Source organism: Manis pentadactyla, chromosome 4, assembly GCF_030020395.1.
Source record: "Manis pentadactyla isolate mManPen7 chromosome 4, mManPen7.hap1, whole genome shotgun sequence".
In the NCBI taxonomy this organism is placed as follows: domain Eukaryota; kingdom Metazoa; phylum Chordata; class Mammalia; order Pholidota; family Manidae; genus Manis; species Manis pentadactyla.
The window spans coordinates 190,482,272-190,501,306 of NC_080022.1; the positions used below are offsets into that span (position 1 = coordinate 190,482,272).

General features: G+C 50.5%; 1 protein-coding gene across 14 annotated transcripts in view; it reads right to left on the reverse strand.

Annotated features, from left to right (window-relative positions):
* Positions 1-19,035, reverse strand: part of B3GNTL1 (UDP-GlcNAc:betaGal beta-1,3-N-acetylglucosaminyltransferase like 1) — a 71,905-nt gene that overhangs the window by 16,511 nt on the left and 36,359 nt on the right. For 7 of the 14 annotated variants that reach the window (XM_057501900.1, XM_036910783.2, XM_036910781.2 and 4 more), the window contains 2 exons: positions 5,673-5,768; positions 1,462-1,586 (listed from right to left, as the gene is read on the reverse strand). In XM_057501900.1, coding sequence (XP_057357883.1) covers positions 1,462-1,586; positions 5,673-5,768 — 221 coding nt within the window. Of the gene's footprint in view, positions 1-1,457; positions 1,587-5,672; positions 5,769-7,372; positions 7,393-19,035 lie in introns of those variants that run through there. The other 7 variants (XR_005029938.2, XR_005029940.2, XM_036910784.2 and 4 more) reach the window with 3 other exon arrangements.

Below are 19,035 nucleotides of genomic sequence, written 5' to 3' on the forward strand. Positions count from 1 at the left end.
AACTCTGCTTTCACTAAATTCCACAAATTTTGACATCATTTCAATTGTCATCGAATTAGATTTTTTGCTAATTTCCTTTGTCATTTTTTTCTTAATTTCCAAATATTTTGGATTTTCAATATGTCTTAATGGTTTCTAATTTAATTCTGTGTCAGACTTGTTTTGTGGTATAAAATATTGTCTATTTTGCAATTTAAAAGAATGTCTATTCTGCAGCCGAGTGTCACGTTCTGTTGATCTATTTCGTCGGGCTGGTTCCCGGTGCTGCTGGAATGTCCCGAATCCTCACAGATTTCTCCTCTACGTCTATCAACTCCTGAGACAGGAGTGTAAAAATCTCCACCTGTAACCGATTTGTTTCTCTCCCTTTATTTCTGTCAGTTTTTGCTTCATGTATTTGGAAACTCTGACTGGGGGTGTAAACATTTAGGACTGTTATGTCCTCCGAGAAATGGCCTCCTTCCCTATGTGTAAATACTTGCAATGAGTCTCATTCACTGGGAAGCTCCACTGAAGCTACTGCATGAAAAATCAGACTTAACAAAAGACATGAGAAAAAAATCAAGTTCTGTTGCTTAGAGCTGGAAAACCAAGATGCTAAGTTTTAACACTGGACATATTCAGGGCCTCCCCAGTCAGTATAGACGCTGCAGTCTGGGGCCCCACACACCGTAATCACACCTACTGGCACCACGCCCCCCCTGACCATGGGCATCAGGCCTCCCAGGACAGGAGTGCCCCCTGGGAAGCCACGACCTTCCACGAGTCTCATACCCTCTAGGCAGACGGCAGAGGAAGCGTGAATGCAGTTGCCTGTGTTGAGCTCCTTGTGTTTAGAGGGTCCCCTACGGTAATCTGCCGAGGGCCCTATGCCTCCCCATCCCCAAGAATGAACAGCACTGTGAGAGCATGGCACCAAGCAGACACAGTGAGGAAAGTGCCCACACATGTGCACACATGGTTCAAACTAAAGAAAGAAAAGCACACCCTTACTTTCCTTTACCCTTCCTCCATTTCTGCACCATGCCTGCGTGCCCAGCAGGGAGCCTTGAGTGCAGCCCAGCCACCAAGGCCTGGGCCAGTGGCCTTGCAGCCTGAGGGGACACGGGCCCGCACCAATGGGGGAAGAGGGCGAGGGACTGGCAGGCCTCCCTGTGACGCCCCAAGTTGGGTGTGTCCACATGGCCTCCCTTCTGTGGGCGCAGGGTGCACTTTCAGAGTCCCATCAGCTCAAAGCAAATGAGAGCAACACCCCAGAACAGCATGTACATGTGGTTCTACTGCCCTTTAGAACATGAGAACAGGCATTTGGACTTCATCCTGGGGCAGCTGGGGCACAGACCTCAAGATGCACACACGCCCACCACCCTCCAGATCCGCTGCCTGTGGCAGAGAGCTGACCCTGGGCACCCGTGTTGGCCCCTCACCCACCCCCCAAGTGCAGCCGCGGGACCTACGTACTCGAGGACGGCGTGTGTGGCCGCGTGCGGGTGGTAGCGGTACAGGAGGAGGCTCTGGTCCACTCGCACGACCCCGCCGCCCTTCCTGAGGTGGCTGTAGAAGAAGAGCAGGTCCTCGGGCACGCCCTGCAGGCGAGAGCGGGCACGGGTGCTGCTGGTCCATGTCTGCTCACCACGGAACACATCCCCGCATCAAATTCTTCTGATGAGCAGACAGGACCCCCCCGAACCGGCTCCCAGCTTGGTCCCTGAGGTCACAGCGAGTTTGCCTGCCCAGCGGCCCCAACACATGGACACGAGACCCCATGAAGTACCTTCAAGATAGAAGGGGCTGCAGGAGCAGAGCTCCCAGGCTGACCTCTGACCTGAGAAAGACCCGCTCCCTGGGCCAGGGGCTCTGCCTGAAGGGTCCTGCGGGCTTTCCATCTGGTGACACCAGCCCCCGGCCTGGAGGGAAGGGGCACCCTGCTCTCTCTCCAGGGCCTGGGCCTCAGGGCCTGTGGTCGGTCGGCGCCCTTTTACTTTCTTAAATTCGGGAATGAAAATCAGGAGAGCAGAGGGCTCACCACCCCAGTTCTCGGCAGCAGGCAGCTGGACCCTCAGCGGACGGAGCCTGGCGCCAGCCCGTACCCAGCTGTCGAAGCCACTGGGACACACATTCCTGCAGGCTGGGTGCTCACAGTCCTCGCCTGCTGCTGGCTGGCTCAGCCCTTCCTGCTCCCGGCAGCTCTCGAACCTCGGGCAGGTCCCGCCAAGGCAGGTGTGGCACAGCTCTGCCACGTGCTCCCAGAGGAGCCCATGGCCTCGGCTGCTGCCTCGCTTGTCCATCTCCCCAGCACAAGCCTCAGATGTCCTCAGAGCCTGGTGGCCGGTCACCTTTGGAGGAAGGGGGACCCTGCCTGCTGCCACCTCCTGGCTCAGCCTGGACCCTGCAAGGGCTGTGGCCACCCTCCCTGAGGGTCTGTTGTCTCAAGTTGGCACTGAAATGCCACGGTCAGCACCGAAGGCTGCCACCGCCATCCAAGAGTCCTGGCCCCCGGCGGCATGATGGAGTGCGTCCACACAGCCCTCCGGTCCCCACACCTTGCTAATGACGGGACAGCCAGGCACACCCTGTCACCCGGGCACGGTGAGGGTGGCACACAGCCCTGACCGCGTCTGTGCAGGAACTGACGCTGTGCATTTGTTTATGGGAAAACGGTACAGCGGAAGTCAAGTTCCAACACTGTTTACGGCTCCGCTAAGCGATCGCAGTGAGGACGGAAGGACGCAAAGCACAGAGCAGCTGTGGGTGACGGGGGTCACAGGCGGGCTGTGTACTTTTCTTTTTTCTAATTTTCTGCACTTTAAAAGGTTCCTTTAAAGAGCACATGTAATCGTGCACTGTACAGTTTAAGAAAGACGAATAAAGGTGTTTCTCTCCTCAGCCTAGAAGAACTCACCCTCAAGGCTTCCTTACTTCTGGGAAAAATAACTCAGCGCGAGGAGGCGCCAGAGGGCACCATGCTCGGCACGAGGTAGCGCTCTGTCCGTGTCCCACCCGCTCCTTCCCACCCCCCACCTGGCTGGCCTGGCAGGTGCCTGTTCACAGGAGCCCAGGCTCCCTGACCAGCTGGAAACGCAGAGGCCGAGATGGGAGGTCAGGGCGGCTGGGAGCACGGAGCACTGGGCCCGGCGTGCTGAGTGCCCACGCGCACCGCGGGGTCCCGGAAGCTGCGGTGGGCTAGGGGTGCCTCGCGCCTCAGAGCCTGTGGGAAGGGATTTGGGTCATGCGGGACAAAGGGAAGCGGGTGGAGGACGCCCCCCCTCCTCCGGGCCCACCCCAAACCCTCCGGGGAAACTGCCTCACCGCGGGCCCGGGGGGCCATCGTGTGTTGGGCATCGTGCTACCCACTGGGGACCAGGACCACGCAGCTGCAGGCGGACCACACAGACCACGAACGGGGCAGAGCTCCTCCACCACCCAGATGGTGGAACGCGGAGATGACCCCCCAGGCGGAATTCTCAAGTAAGAAGTCCAATACCCATATGCAGGACTGGGCCCCGCAGAGGGGGAGCCGGCGGGCCGCCAGGCTCAGGGCTTCCGCCGGGGACGGGCCTGCCTGACGTCCCCATTCCAACTGCAGCGGCGGTGCCTCCCGTGGCCTTGCCGGAGCACGCTGTGCACTGCGATGGTGTGCACGTCACGCCTCAGGAAACCCCTCAAGGAAGAGGTAGAGAGGGCTCATACGAGAAAATAAAGGCTAAGTTACGAGGCTCTTGAGGGAGAGCAGATTTGAGTAAAAATTTAATGAGGGACATTGAAGAAATGTAGGAAAATAAGTCAGAAAATGAAAATTACACAATGAAGTAAGTGTGTCAGAGAGACAGTTGCTGAGACCCAGCAACTGAGAACAGCCTGACCCCCAGCCAGGGGGCCAACCAGGCCCCACAGCCCAACGGTCCCCCGGACCGACTGCGCAAGCCCCAGGGAAGCTGCAGCCTCTCGGCACAGCACGCTTTCGGGCACACGCCGGCCATTCCCGACCCGCAGATGCTGTCTTGGTGCTTTTCTTCTTGTTTCATGGCCTGAACGGCGCCTCCTGGGGTGTCTGGCACCCTCGGCCGTGATCAGGCGCCCCTCCCAGGCTGACCCCTCCCTCCCGCCCTGCTCCGCACCGTCACTTTCCCAGGTCCCGCTCACCCCAGCTGCCACCCTCACCTGCGCATCCGGCGCCTGCCGCTTCAGCCCTTCTCACAGGACCAGAGCCACAGTCCTTTGGCCCTGCTGGACCTCGGCACCTCTCGGAGGCCCAGCGAGAGTCGCTGAGGTCAGGCCCAAGCCCAGGACAGGCATCTGTGTTCCCCTGGGGGTGCCCCCTGGAAGAACCCTTCAGCTCAACCTGCTTCTCTGGGAGCGTCTCACAGAACCTTGAAAACACATGTCCTTGCAGTCCTGGTGGTGGGCTCCCTGTCTCCTCACACGGCCAATCCTTGTTCTCCAGCCACGGTGCCATCACACCATGGCCCCTGACCCCTGGTCTCGGCTGCCCGATCCTTGGTCCCCAGTCTCTGGTTTCTTGTCCCTGGTCTTTGATCCCTGATCCCCGGTACAGAGGCAGAGATGGGGTTTCTTTTCTCCAGGAGCCTCTTTTCCAGGCAGAATTGACAGGAGCTAGGGGAGCTGGTGTGTGCCCACATTCTGAGTCTGCTCATGGCTGTGATTTGAGGACGTATCTGTTTCCCATGGAGTGTCTCCCGGGTAACCACTCTGCACCATTTTCTGCAGAAGAATGTAAACAGCAGCTCCTGGTGGTGTGTCACCCAGGGAGACACTGGGCTTCCCTCCGCCCACCCTTTTCTTCTAGTTTCAGGGAGAATCTGCTGGCGGGGAGGCCACCCTGCCTGGAAAATAACGCTCTGTCATCTCTCCCACTTTGGCGCCTGCTTCCCAGCACAGCCAAAGTCCCTGAGACTGGGGGTCCTCAGGTGGGGTGGCTATGACCCCACAGGCCTGCCAGGACAGGAGGAGGAGAACGGGAGCTTGGCATAAACACTCCTGCCCAGGCCAGTCCTGGGGACACGACGAGTCACTGCCCCCAGCTTCTGGCTTGGATTTCCAGACCCCAGAACCCCAGAACTCTGCCAGCTTCTGTGTATCCAGGTTCCCTCCTGCCTCCAGCCCAGCAGTGGGAGACTGTGAGGCTCCACTTCTAGGCAGGTGCTGGGGATCGGCCGGGCTGAGCCCCTGCAGGTGTGCCCCGCAGGAAGGTAAGCTGCCAGGAAGGGCCAGACTCAGTGGGCACGGACACCAGGGCGCCCCGCACAAAGGACAGGCCGTTCCCTCCTGCTGTACCCGGAGGCCACACAGCCACCACCACCCACGTCCTGCCCTTCCCTGCAAACAGCTTTAAGCCAGGAAGAGGCAGCCTGGGGCCTGGGCCCTGGCAGGCAGGAGTCAGGGCCTGACGCCCGGTGCTGGCAGCCTTCACACAGAAATCCCCTGCTTCTGGCAGAACAAACGCAGTGCCACAGGCCCCGAGCAGCAGTGCCGGACACCCTTCATGGAAGGCGATTTCCTAACCCCTGGGTGCCAGGAGGCTGGTAGGAGACCAGGGCCTGGTGCCCACAGGCAGAAGGGCTGGGGTGTGGCAGGCCCACACACCCCGGGCAACGACAGCACTCCCCCAGGCCCTGCCCCATAGGCGGAACCTGCAGGGGCCCCACACTTACCCGCCCGCCCTCGTCAAACGGGCCCACGTGGGAGAACCACGCTCGAGAGCAGAACCAGGTAGGCATGATCACGGTTGGGCCGTTGGAGGTGAAAACCTAGAGGCAATTAGTGTTGACAGAATTAACAGAGAACAGCTGGTCACAAAGAACCTGTAATTTATTTCCCACAAATGTCATGCAGAGAGTGACAAATGAATTTGCCCTTCTTTGTAGGTACAAAGGTTCAAGGGACACGAAGCCAGATCTATGGTGTCCAGCCCCCGACAGATGGACTGGGGCAGGTCAGAGGCCAAATCCAGCCATGCGCAGGCCACCATTCCCAGGTTAGCACTCAGCGCCCGTGTTAACGAGGAACACACCTTCCTGCCGCCACCCCACTCACGACTGATGTTAAAGCTTCATGTGAAAATGAAAGTAAACATGCTGTTCTTAATTGTGACAAAAAAACCAAAAATGGCATAAAGCATATAGATAACAACCAGATATCTTAGATGAAATGGAACAAATTCCTAGAAAAACACAAACCATCAAAACTGACTTAGAAAACAGAAGATACGAACAGATGTATAACCAGGGAGAGACTCAATGAGAAGCAGAGAAGCTTCCCACAAAGGAAATCCCAGGACCAGATGGCTTCACTGGAAAATCCTACCAAATGTTTACAAATTAACGCCACTCCTTCACAAACTCTCCCAAAAAGAGAGACCGGAACACCTCCTCTCTCTCTGAGGCCAGTGGCACCCTGCCATCAAAGTTGGTTTCAAAAATACACAAGGAAACCACACACCCAATGACTTAGGGAGACAGTTGCAAAAATCTTCAACAAATATTAGCGAGCTGAGTCCATTATCATAGAAAAAGGATCCGCACTGTGACCAGGTGGTATTTGCAGCAGGACTGTAAGAAGGGTTCAACATACGAAACTCAATCCACGTAATATGTCATGTTAAGAGAACAATGGATGAAAACGACACCATTGTCTCCACAGAGGCAGAAAAAGCATTTGCCGAAACCCAATACCTTTTCATGACAAAACTAGTCAATGTAGGAGTACAAGGTAACTTTCTTAACTTGATAAAGGGTATTTACCAAAAACCCCACAGCTAATGTGCTTAAAATGGTGAAACTCTGAAAGCTTTTTCCCTAACATCAGGAATAAGACAAGAATATACACTCTCACCACTTAATTCAACATTATGCTGGAAGTTCTGGCCAGAACAATTAGGAAGAAAAGCTTAAAAGGTGTTTTATTTCTAGTTTGGAAAAGCAGAAGTAAAACTATCTCAACCTGCAGGCGATGCTGCCCTATAAGCAGCAGCCTGAGGGACACGCACGCACACACACCACGGTGCTAACAAGCTCAGCAACGCTTCAGGGTACAGGACCCATGCACAACACGCAGCTGTCCTTCTAGACACAGCAAAGAACAATCCAAAATTGAACTTAAGAAAATTCATTTGTAACAGCATCATAAAATACTCAAAATAATTTAATAAAAGAGTGCCTGACTTAGGCACTGGAACTTATAAAACACCCTAGAAAGAAATCAGAGCCTTGAATAAATGGAAGGGGCATCCCATTTTCATGGAAAGAGTGAATATTAAGATGGTAATACTCCCCGACTGATGTACAAATTCAGCCTAATTCCTATCAAAATTCCAGCTGCCTTTTTTTTATATTTCAGAAAATGATAAACTTACCCTAAAGTCATATGGAAATGCACTGCACCCAGAATAGCCAGAATGACCTAGAAAAAGAACAAAGTTGGAGGACTCACACTTCCCGATTCCAAAACCACAAAGCCCGAGCGATCAGGACTGTGGGCCTGGCGTCAGGACAGACACAGAGGTCAGTGGAGCAGACCGGTGAGTCTGAAACAAGCCCACCTGTTGTGATCAACTGCCTTTTAACAAGGATGCCAAGACAATGTTGGGGAGAGGTGCTTTTCAACTCATGGTGCTGCAGCTAATGGTCCACAAGCAAAAGTGAAGGATTAAAGTTGGACCCTTACCTCACACCATATACAAAAATTAATGCAAAGGGGATCAAGGATCTAAATATAAGAGCTCAAACTATAAAACTCTTAGAAGGAAACATAGGTGTGAATCTTCCTGATCTTAGATCAGGCAATGGTTTCTTATGCATGACAACAAAAGCATGAGCAACCAAAAAAATTAAAAAATAGGTAATTGAACTTAATAAAAATTGAAAAGTTTGTGCTTCAAAAGATGCTATCAAGAAAGTGCAAAGATAACACGCAGAATGGAAGAAAATATTTACAAAGTACATACGTAGCAAGGATCTAGTATCCAGATCATATAAAGAATTATTATAACTCAACAACAAAAAGACAAGCCAATTTTTGAGAATGGGTAGAGGACTGGAATAGACATTTCTCGGGAGAAGAAATACAAAGGGCAGCATGAAAAGATGCTCAAAATTGCTAGAGAGCACGAAAACGCAAATTAAATCCACAATAAGGTACGCCAGACCCACCAGGTCGGCTACAATAAGGAAGGCCTAATAAAGGGTCGGTGATGATAGGAGAAATGGGACCTCACACCGGCCGGCGGGGATGTAAGAGGGCGCAGCAGCCACGGAAACAGCGTGGTGTTGGACCCAGAGCAGCTCCACTCCCAGGTGTGTTCCCCGAGAGCTGAAAATGTCTGTCCATACAGAAGCCCGTGCGGACGTTCCAGCGGCGTTATTCAGAGCAGCCAAAAAGTTGGAACCCCTCAAAAGCCCACCAGCACGTGCCGGAAAGCCACCAGCCACAGAAAGGTATCAACTCCTGACACCGGAACACAGACGAACCCGAGAACATGATGCTCAGCCAGAGAGGCTGGTTACAGAGGCCACACAGCACGCGAGCCCATTCCCGTGACATGTCCAGAGCCAGACTGTGGACCGACGGGCGCCAGGCACTGGGGGAGCTCTTGCTAGTGGGGACAGGTCTCCTTTGGGGGCTTGGGATCTTGTGGACTTCGGCAGTGGTGACGGCTGCCCAACTTGGCAAGCGTGCCAGAAACACTGACTTGTCGATTTTAAAGGGTGAATTCTATGCATTTGATAATTGTACCTGATAATGGTGTTCATAAAAAACACTATGTATACAAGTGCCAAAATCAGAGTCTGAAATAGGAGCTAGAACTGGAGATTACTTAGCATGCAAATCATGTCAGCCTTAGAAATAAGACTCAGCTTTCCAGAGGCGGAGCCAAGATGGCGGCGTGAGTAGAGCAGCGGAAATCTCCTCCCAAAACCACATGTATTTTTGAAAATACAACAAATACAACTCTTCCTAAAAGAGAGACCAGAAGACACAGGACAACAGCCAGACCACATCCACACCTGAGAGAACCCAGCGCCTCGCGAAGGGGGTAAGATACAAGCCCCGGCCTGGCGGGACCCGAGCGCCCCTCCCCCCAGCTCCCGGCGGGAGAAGAGCAGGCAGAGCGGGAGGGAGACGGAGCCCAGGGCTGCCGAACACCCAGCCCCCGCCATCCGGGCCAGAGCGCAGACACAGTGCGTGCCCAGGGGGCCCTGGATGCTAGGGAAACAGGACAGTAAGACCTGTGAGCGGGTCCCTGCAGCTGGCACCCCGGGGACAAAGAAGAGCGAATGCTTTTTGAAAGTCTTAAAGGGACAAGGACCCCATGGCCGGACGGAAGCATCCCGGGACACTTAGCCCAGCAGCTGGGAATCCCGGGGAACTCTGGGCGCCCTAACCCCTGGATAGCAGGGCAGCTCAGAGGCCCCTCACGGAGATAAATAGCCTCCCAGCCGCTCCCCCTCCAACGCGACTCCACCATCTTGGAGCAGCTGCCCGAGCCAGGCCACGCCCACAGCAACAGCGGAGATTAACTCCATAGCAGCCGGGCAGGAAGCAGAAACCCTGTCTGCGCGCAGCTGCGCAGCACAAGCCACTAGAGGCCGCTGTTCTCCCAGGAGAGGAGGGCCACAAACCAACAAGAAGGGAAGTCCTTCCAGCCGTCACTCGTCCCAGCTCTACAGACTATTCCTATCACCATGAAAAGGCAAAGCTACAGGCAGACAAAGATCACAGAGACAACACCAGAGAAGGAGACAGACCTAACCAGTCTCCCTGACAAAGAATTCAAAATAAGAATCATAAACATGCTGACAGAGATGCAGAGAAATACGCAAGAGAAATGGGATGAAGTCCGGAAGGAGATCACAGATGCCAGAAAGGAGATCGCAGAAATGAAACAAACTCTGGAAGGGTTTATAAGCAGAATGGATAGGATGCAAGAGGCCATTGATGGAATTGAAAGCAGAGAACAGGAACGCATAGAAGCTGACATAGAGAGAGACAAAAGGATCTCCAGGAATGAAACAATGTTAAGAGAACTGTGTGACCAATCCAAAAGGAACAATATCCGTATCATAGGGGTCCCAGAAGAAGAAGAGAGAGGAAAAGGGATGGAAAGTATCTTGGAAGAAATAATTGCTGAAAACTTCCCCAAACTGGGGGAGGAAATAATCGATCAGACCACGGAAATACACAGAACCCCCAACAGAAAGGATCCAAGGAGGACAACACCAAGACACATAATAATTAAAATGGCAAGGATCAAGGACAAAGAAAGAGTTTTAAAGGCAGCTAGAGAGAAAAAGGTCACCTATAAAGGAAAACTCATCAGGCTAACGTCAGATTTCTCAACAGAAACCTTACAGGCCAGAAGAGAATGGCATGATATATTTAATGCAATGAAACAGAAGGGCCTTGAACCAAGGATACTGTATCCAGCACGACTATCATTTGGATATGAAGGAGGGATTAAACAATTCCCAGACAAGCAAAAGTTGAGGGAATTTGCCTCCTACAAATCACCTCTACAGGGTATCTTAGAGGGACTGCTCTAGACGGGAGCACTCCTAAGGCTAAACAGATGTTACCAGAGAAAATAAAGTCACAGCAAAGAAAGCAGACCAACCAAATACTAACTAAAGACAAAAAATAAAATCAACTACCCACAAAAGCAGTTAAAGGGAACACAAAAGAGCACAGAATAAAACAACCAACATATAAAGAATGGAGGAGGAGGAATAAGAAGGGAGAGGAATAAAGAATCACCAGACAGTGTTTATAACAGCTCAATAAGCGAGTTAAGTTAGACAGTAAGATACTAAAGAGGCTAACCTTGAACCTTTGGTAACCACAAATCTAAAGCCTGCAATGGCGATAAGTACGCATCTTTCAATAGTCACACTAAATATAAATGGACTAAATGCACCAATCAAAAGACACAGTGTAATACAATGGATAAAAAAGCAAGACCCATCTATATGCTGCTTACAAGAAACTCACCTCAAACACAAAGACATGCACAGACTAAAAGTCAAGGGCTGGAAAAACATTTCAGGCAAACAACAGGGAGAAGAAAGCAGGTGTTGCAGTGCTAGTATCAGACAAAACAGACTTCAAAATAAAGAAAGTAACAAGAGATAAAGAAGGACACCACATAATGATAAAGGACTCAGTCCAACAAGAGGATATAACCATTCTAAATATATATGCACCCAACACAGGAGCACCAGCATATGTGAAACAAATACTAACAGAACTAAAGGAGGAAATAGAATGCAAGGCATTCATTTTGGGAGACTTCAACACACCACTCACCCCAAAGGATAGATCCACCGGGCAGAAAATAAGTAAGGACAGAAAGGTACTGAACAACACACTAGAACAGATGGACCTAATGGACATCTACAGAACTCTACATCCAAAAGCAACAGCATACACTTTCTTCTCAAGTGCACATGGAACATTCTCCAGAATAGACCACATACTAGGCCACAGAAAGAGCCTCAGAAAATTCCAAAAGACTGAAATTCTACCAACCAACTTTTCAAACCACAAAGGTATAAAACTGGAAATAAATTGTACAAAGAAAACAAAAAGGCTCACAAACACATGGAGGCTTAACAACATGCTCCTAAATAATCAATAGATCAATGAACAAAATAAAATGGAGATCCAGCAATATATGGAAACAAATGACAACAACACAAAGACCCAACTTCTGTGGGACACAGCAAAGCAGTCTTAAGAGGAAAGTACATAGCGATCCAGGCACACTTGAAGAAGGAAGAACAATCCCAAATGAATAGTCTAACATCACAATTATCGAAACTGGAAAAAGAAGAACAAATGAGGCCTAAGGTCAGCAGACGGAGGGACATAATAAAGATCAGAGAAGAAATAAACAAAATTGAGAAGAATAAAACAATAGAAAAAAATCAATGAAACCAAGAGCTGGTTCTTTGAGAAAATAAACAAAACAGATAAGCCTCTAGCCAGACTTATTAAGAGAAAAAGAGAATCAACACACATCAACAGAATCAGAAACGAGAAAGGAAACATCACAACAGACTCCACAGAAATACAAAGAATTATTAAAGACTACTATGAAAACCTATATGCTAACAAGCTGGAACACCCAGAAGAAATGGACAACTTCCTAGAAAAATACAACCTTCCAAGACTGACCAAGGAAGAAACACAAAAGCTAAACAAACCAATTACGAGCAAAGAAATTGAAGCGGTAATCAAAAAACTATCCAAGAACAAAACCCCCAGGCCAGACAGATTTACCTCGGAATTTTATCAGACATACAGGGAAGACATAATACCCATTCTCCTTAAATTTTTCCAAAAAATAGAAGAGAAGGGAATACTCCCAAACTCATTCTATGAAGCCAACATCACCCTAATACCAAAATCAGGCAAAGACCCCACCAAAAAAGAAAACTACAGACCAATATCCCTGATGAACGTAGATGCAAAAATACTCAACAAAATATTAGCAAACTGAATTCAAAAATATATCAAAAGGATCATATACCACGACAAGGTGGGATTCATCCCAGATATGCAAGGATGGTACAACATTCGAAAATCCATCAACATCATCCACCACATTAACAAAAAGAAGGACAAAAACCACATGATCATCTCCATAGATGCTGAAAAAGCATTCGACAAAATTCAACATCCATTCATGATAAAAACTCTCAGCAAAATGGGTATACAGGGCAAGTACCTCAACATAATAAAGGCCATCTATGATAAACCCACAGCTAACATCACACTGAACAACGAGAAGCTGAAAGCATTTCCTCTGAGATGGGGAACTAGACAGGGAGGCCCACTCTCTCCACTGTTATTTAACATAGTACTGGAGGTCCTAGCCATGGCAATCAGACAAAACAAAGAAATACAAGGAATCCAGATTGGTAAAGAAGAAGTCAAACTGTCACTATTTGCAGATGACATGATACTGTACATAAAAAACCCTAAAGACCCCAAAACTACTAGAACTGATATCAGAATACAGCAAAGTTGCAGGATACAAAATCAACACACAGAAATCTGTGGCTTTCCGATACACTAACAATGAACCAATAGAAAGAGAAATCAGGAAAACAATTCCATTCGCAATTGCATCAAAAAGAATAAAATACCTAGGAATAAACCTAACCAAGGAAGTGAAAGACCTATACCCTGAAAACTATAAGACACTCTTAAGAGAAATTAAAGGGGACACTAACAGATGGAAACTCATCCCATGCTCGTGGCTAGGAAGAATTAATATAGTCAAAATGGCCATCCTGCCCAAAGCAATATACAGATTTGATGCAATCCCTATCAAATTACCAGCAACATTCTTCAACGAACTGGAACAAATAGTTCAAAAATTCATATGGAAACACCAATGACCCCAAATAGCCAAAGCAATCCTGAGAAAGAAGAATAAAGTAGGGGGGATCTCACTCCCCAACTTCAAGCTCTACTATAAAGCCATAGTAATCAAGACAATTTGGTACTGGCACAAGAGCAGAGCCACAGACCAATGGAACAGACTAGAGAATCCAGACATTAACCCAGACATATATGGTCAATTAATATTTGATAAAGGAGCCATGGACATACAATGGCGAAATGACAGTCTCTTCAACAGATGGTGCTGGCAAAACTGGACAGCTACATGTAGGAGAATGAAACTGGACCATTGTCTAACCCCATATACAAAAGTAAATTCGAAATGCATCAAAGACCTGAATGTAAGTCATGAAACCATAAAACTCTTAGAAAAAAGCATAGGCAAAAATCTCTTGGATGTGAACATTAGCGACTTCTTCATGAATGTATCTTCCCGGGCAAGGAAAACGAAAGCAAAAATGAACAAGTGGGACTATATCAAGCTGAAAAGCTTCTGTACAGCAAAAGACACCATCAATAGAACAAAAAGGTACCCTACAATATGGGAGAATATATTTGTAAATGACAAATCCAATAAAGGCTTGACATCCAGAATATATAAAGAGTTCACGCACCTGAACAAACAAAAAGCAAATAATCCAATTAAAAAATGGGCACAGGAACCGAACAGTTCTCCAAAAAAGAAATTCAGATGGCCAACAGACACATGAAAAGATGCTCCACATCACAGTTATCAGAGAAACTGATAAATTAAAACCACAATGAGATATCACCTCACACCAGTAAGGATGGCTACCATCCAAAAGACAAACAACAACAAATGTTGGTGAGGTTGTGGAGAAAGGGGAACCCTCCTACACTGCTGGTGGGAATGTAAGGTAGTCCAACCATTGTGGAAAGTAGAATGGAGGTTCCTCAAAATGCTCAAAATAGAAATACCATTTAACCCAGGAATTCCACCTCTAGGAATTTACCCTAAGAATGCAGCAGCCCAGTTTGAAAAAGACACATGCACTCCTATGCTTATCGCTGCACTATTTACAATAGCCAAGGAATGGAAGCAACCTAAGTGTCCATCAGTAGATGAATGGGTAAAGAAGATGTGGTACATATACACAATGGAATATTATTCAGCCATAAGAAGAAAACAAATCCTACAATTTGCAACAACATGGATGGAGCTAGAGGGTATTATGCTCAGTGAAATAAGCCAAGCGGAGAAAGACAAATACCAAAGGATTTCACTCATATGTGGAGTATAAGAACAAAGAAAAACTGAAGGAACAAAACAGCAGCAGAATCACAGAACCCAAGAATGGACTAACAGGTACCAAAGGGAAAGGGACTGGGGAGGATGGGTGGGTAGGGAGGGATAAGGGCGGGGAGAAAGAAAGGGGGCATTAGGATTAGCATGTATAATGTGTGTGTGGGGGCACGGGGAGGGCTGTACAACACAGAGAAGACAAGTAGTGAGTCTACAGCATCTTACTACACGCTGATGGACAGCGACTGTAACGGGGTTTGTGGGGGGGACTTGGTGAAGGGGAGAGCCTAGTAAACATAATGTCCTTCATGTAATTGTAGATTAATGATAACAAAATTAAGAAAAATAAATTAATTAATTAAATCTGTTTAGCTGGCCAAAAAGAAAAACAAAAAACTCAGTTTTCCAGCCCAAACGTTTATCTGGGAGCAGCAGAGAACTGCACTTCGGGATAGGTGGCTGTGGCCACGGTGGGAGCGAGGCCTCCCTCCGAGGCCCCCTGACGCGGTACAGCGAGGTTTCCTTTGATTTTCACAAATACAAGCACATCACAGTGAAGAGCACTTGGAATTATTCCATGGAATGTGCAGAAGTCTGGAAGGAAATGCACCAAAGATAGCGGCTGGCAGGACGACATGTAATTTTTAAAATGCTTTTCTCTGTTTTCTGGATTTCCTAACACAAAAGCAAGATTATTCTTATAGTCAGAGAATAATCTAACTCCTCCTTGGGGAAACTTTTAGGGGAAAAATCTGAAGAAAATACATGTAACTACAGGTGACCCCTTGACCATTGCAGGATGCCACCACCCCCATCGCACAGTCACAAATACAAGTTATGGACTCCTAAAACTTAACACCCATCAACACACACTTGGTGTGTCACCTGTACTGTATTTGTGTGTATCACATACTCACTCTCACAATACAGCGGGCTGCTGAAAAGAACAGGCTCTTTCCTATTGTCACAAATCTCCAATTAAATGTCCAGTATATTATTGAGAAGTATCCACACAATATGTGGGCCTGTGAGGGTCAGACCCACATTATTCAAGGGCCACCTGTACAGAACTGTAATGTCATACTCAGTGCAAAGTTCAGATTATAAAGAAAACACAGGGACAGTTTTATGAATGGGATCTGTTTCCTGAAGACATCTTGTTTACAGTCAGTGACAAGTCACGAGAACACGCAGAGAAGAGCGTGGCTGCGTGCTTTCACCCCGGCAGGTCTGTGACGGGCGTCCGGGCCCTTCCCAGTGATGCGCAGGGCTCCGCACCCACTGCCTTGGGTCACGGCCTCCTGCCCGCGCCACCTCCATGCACAGGTGCAGCCCAGATTCCCAGTGACCGTGGTGTGCCCCGCTACCCTTGACTGGTCCTAAGGACCCACGTGCTACTGGCCCAGCTTTGGAAGGTGGCGTTCCACGTCCAGTACAAAGGGCCTTGTCTGCACCATCTAGAAACACAGCCCCACAGGTGGGCGCTCAGAGACTGACGCTGACTTCTCCCCGTCCACAGCCTGAGCTCAGGGCGCTGCTGGCACCCTCTTCCTGGCTGTGGTTCCCCGCTCTGTGCTCCTCTTTGGAGGGCATGACCCCATCACTGGTGGGCCCCCAAAGGCCCACTCCCCACACCATCACACTGGGGATCTGGGCTTTAGCATAGGAATTGAGCAGCACATATGCACCGTCCATGACGTGCACAGACCCCCAGCTCTGCCCTGGCCTCGAAGGTTGGGGTGCTCTGAGCTGTGCTCCATGCGCCCAGCCCCAGGGACCCACCAGCCCCAACTGCTCGCCCCAACAGCCAAGCACCAGACTGCAGACGTGGCGGCCCACTGGCGTCTCCCTTGGTTATCGAGGGGAACGGAATAACCTCTCTGCTGCTTTGTTGAATATGACGGGCAGTAAACTGTTCCTATTTGAGGTGTTTGTTCAGTGAGCCTGACCACGTGCCTGTCCCAGCCACTCAAGGATAAGCTGTGGGCCCCTCGAGCTTCCTCTGCCCGCGCCCCCGTCCCCAGGCCGCTGTGGGTTTGCCTTCTACCACAAATGTCAGTGCACATCTCCCAGAATTTCATATAAACGGAGCCAGGCCATGCTCTTTTCTGGTTCCTCGTATTTGGTACCACTTGTTCAAAACCACAGCCGTTTCTCCCCTTGCCGGCTGGTGGGGTCCATACTGTGCCCAGTTGGGGCTGCGGCCCGTTGTGTGCAAGTCTGCATGAACCGTGTTTCCCCGCTCCTGGGGTACGGGCTGGTGGGAAGGGCCGACGGCGGCAGCAGCCGTGCCACGAGCGGACCCGTGTCCCCACAAAGCGGGCCTGTAGGTCCCGGCCGCATCCTCACTGACCCCACGGGGCAGCCCGTCCTGCCAACAGGTGCGCTGCGGGAGCTCGCTGGGCCTCAGTCTCCCGATGGGCGCGGTGCAGCTGACTCGCCGTCCCGGCCCCCTTGTCTCACGCGCGTCTCTTCAAGTCTTTGGCCCAAATTTATCAGGATGTTTTTCTCCTTAGTGAGTCTTGAGGACTCTCAAGTGCTGTCATGTTCTGGGCACATGTCTTTTATTATGATTCACAAATATTTTCTCCCAGACTCCTGACTTGTACTTTAATTCTCTTAACAATGTCTTTCGAAGAAGCTCGTTGTGGCGACGGCGTCCGGCTTGTCCATTTCCCTCTTATGGATCGTGACTTTGGTGTTATGTCCCAGAATTTTTTTCCTGACTCAAGGTTACAATGATTTTTCTCAATGTTTTCTTCCACAAAATGTAGTTTTAACTTTTACCTTAGTTCTAGAATCCATTCTGAGTCAACTTCTACATAGGGTGGGAGGTACTAAAGTCCACGTTCACTGCACAAGGATATGAAGTATTCAGCAGCACCATTTGCTGCTAAGTTATATTCTGTTTTCACCGAACACTTTTGCACTCATAAAAAAGTAGGATGGCACAGGATGCATTACCTGCCGACCCTTCAACAGGCTGGGCGGGCGCACTGCTAAAATTGCTGAAGTCAGAGCACGTGAAGGAGAAGCGTGTTTGCTGAGGAACTGGTCTGTCGTTCCAGGGTGTGTGTGGGGCCAACAGGGGCAGAGGCCACGCGGCCCACACACGACTCGATCAGTGCTGGGGCTGCCGGTCACTGCAGACAGCAGGGACTGCTGGACCCCATGTGCCGGTGACTCCTTGGCTTACCCATCTGCCACCCGGGGCCCCGCTGGGGGCACCACAATCAGCCATTTCTACTGGTCTGTTTGCTGGTGGGGGAGAGAGTGCCTCACAAGAATGGCACTCACCTGAAATGTCCTAAAAGACCATTATCTGGAGGTAAGTAAGAGACGAAACCTGCGGGGTAAAGCCAGCAGTCGGGGAGAGTACACGCCTCACGCGCAGCTCACCCTGCTGCCAGCCCGAGCTCTGCAGCGAACAGCACTGAGGAGACGACCTGCCTGAGACCGCGTGGTTCTGGACACGCAGACCACATGCTGGCTTGGACTCGCGGCCACCGGCGGCCACAGCGCCAGGTGCCACCAGCCAACCACACCCCCACCCGGCACGGCGTCCACAAGCTTCTGGAAGTGGCTGGGTGCTCGTGTTTCAGGCTGTGCGGGCCGCTGTCCCCAGTGCCCCACTCTGCCCTTCTGGTGCAGAAGCAGCCCCGGCAACCTGTGAGCACGTACTAGCTGTGGCCAACGAGACTCCACTTACAGACGCAGGTGGCAGAAAGGATGTGGCCTCCAGTCGCGGTTTGCCAGCCCCACCCACCCGGCGGACGGCAGAGTGGGCTTCTCTCTCCCCTGGTCTCCCCCACCAGGAGTATATGAGCAACGGAAGTGGCAGGCAGCCCCCAACAAGCCCAGCATTCCCAGAACCATATGAAGTGGACCCAAGAGGCACGGCGCGCATCCGCCGCTGACCTAGTGGTCCCCGGGCACCAGCCTGCGTGGGCGGCCACAGCGGGGGCTGGAGCTCCTCACGCACAGGCCCCCAGCAGAGGGGATGAGGTGACTGCGGCCTGCGTGGGTAGGGGGAGGCTCCTCAGGAGTGCGTCGAACCTCGCCACCGAGCCCCCTCTCCATGCTCTGTTCCTGCCCCGACGCGGGCAGGGCCACGCCGGAGCCCTACCTGGCGTCCCCACCATCCCTCCCCACAAGGAGGCCCCATCTCCCTACCCGGCGGCTCAGAGCCCCTCGCCACCCTCCTCACCCTCAGAAGGCCCAGCATTTCCTGGGAAGCCACGTGGCTGGCTTTTGGTGACACTTGCTGATCCTGCCCCACGTCACCCCTTCATGTTTGATCAGTCCCTTCCCTGGACCATAAAATACATCCTCAGAAAAGAGCTCTCATT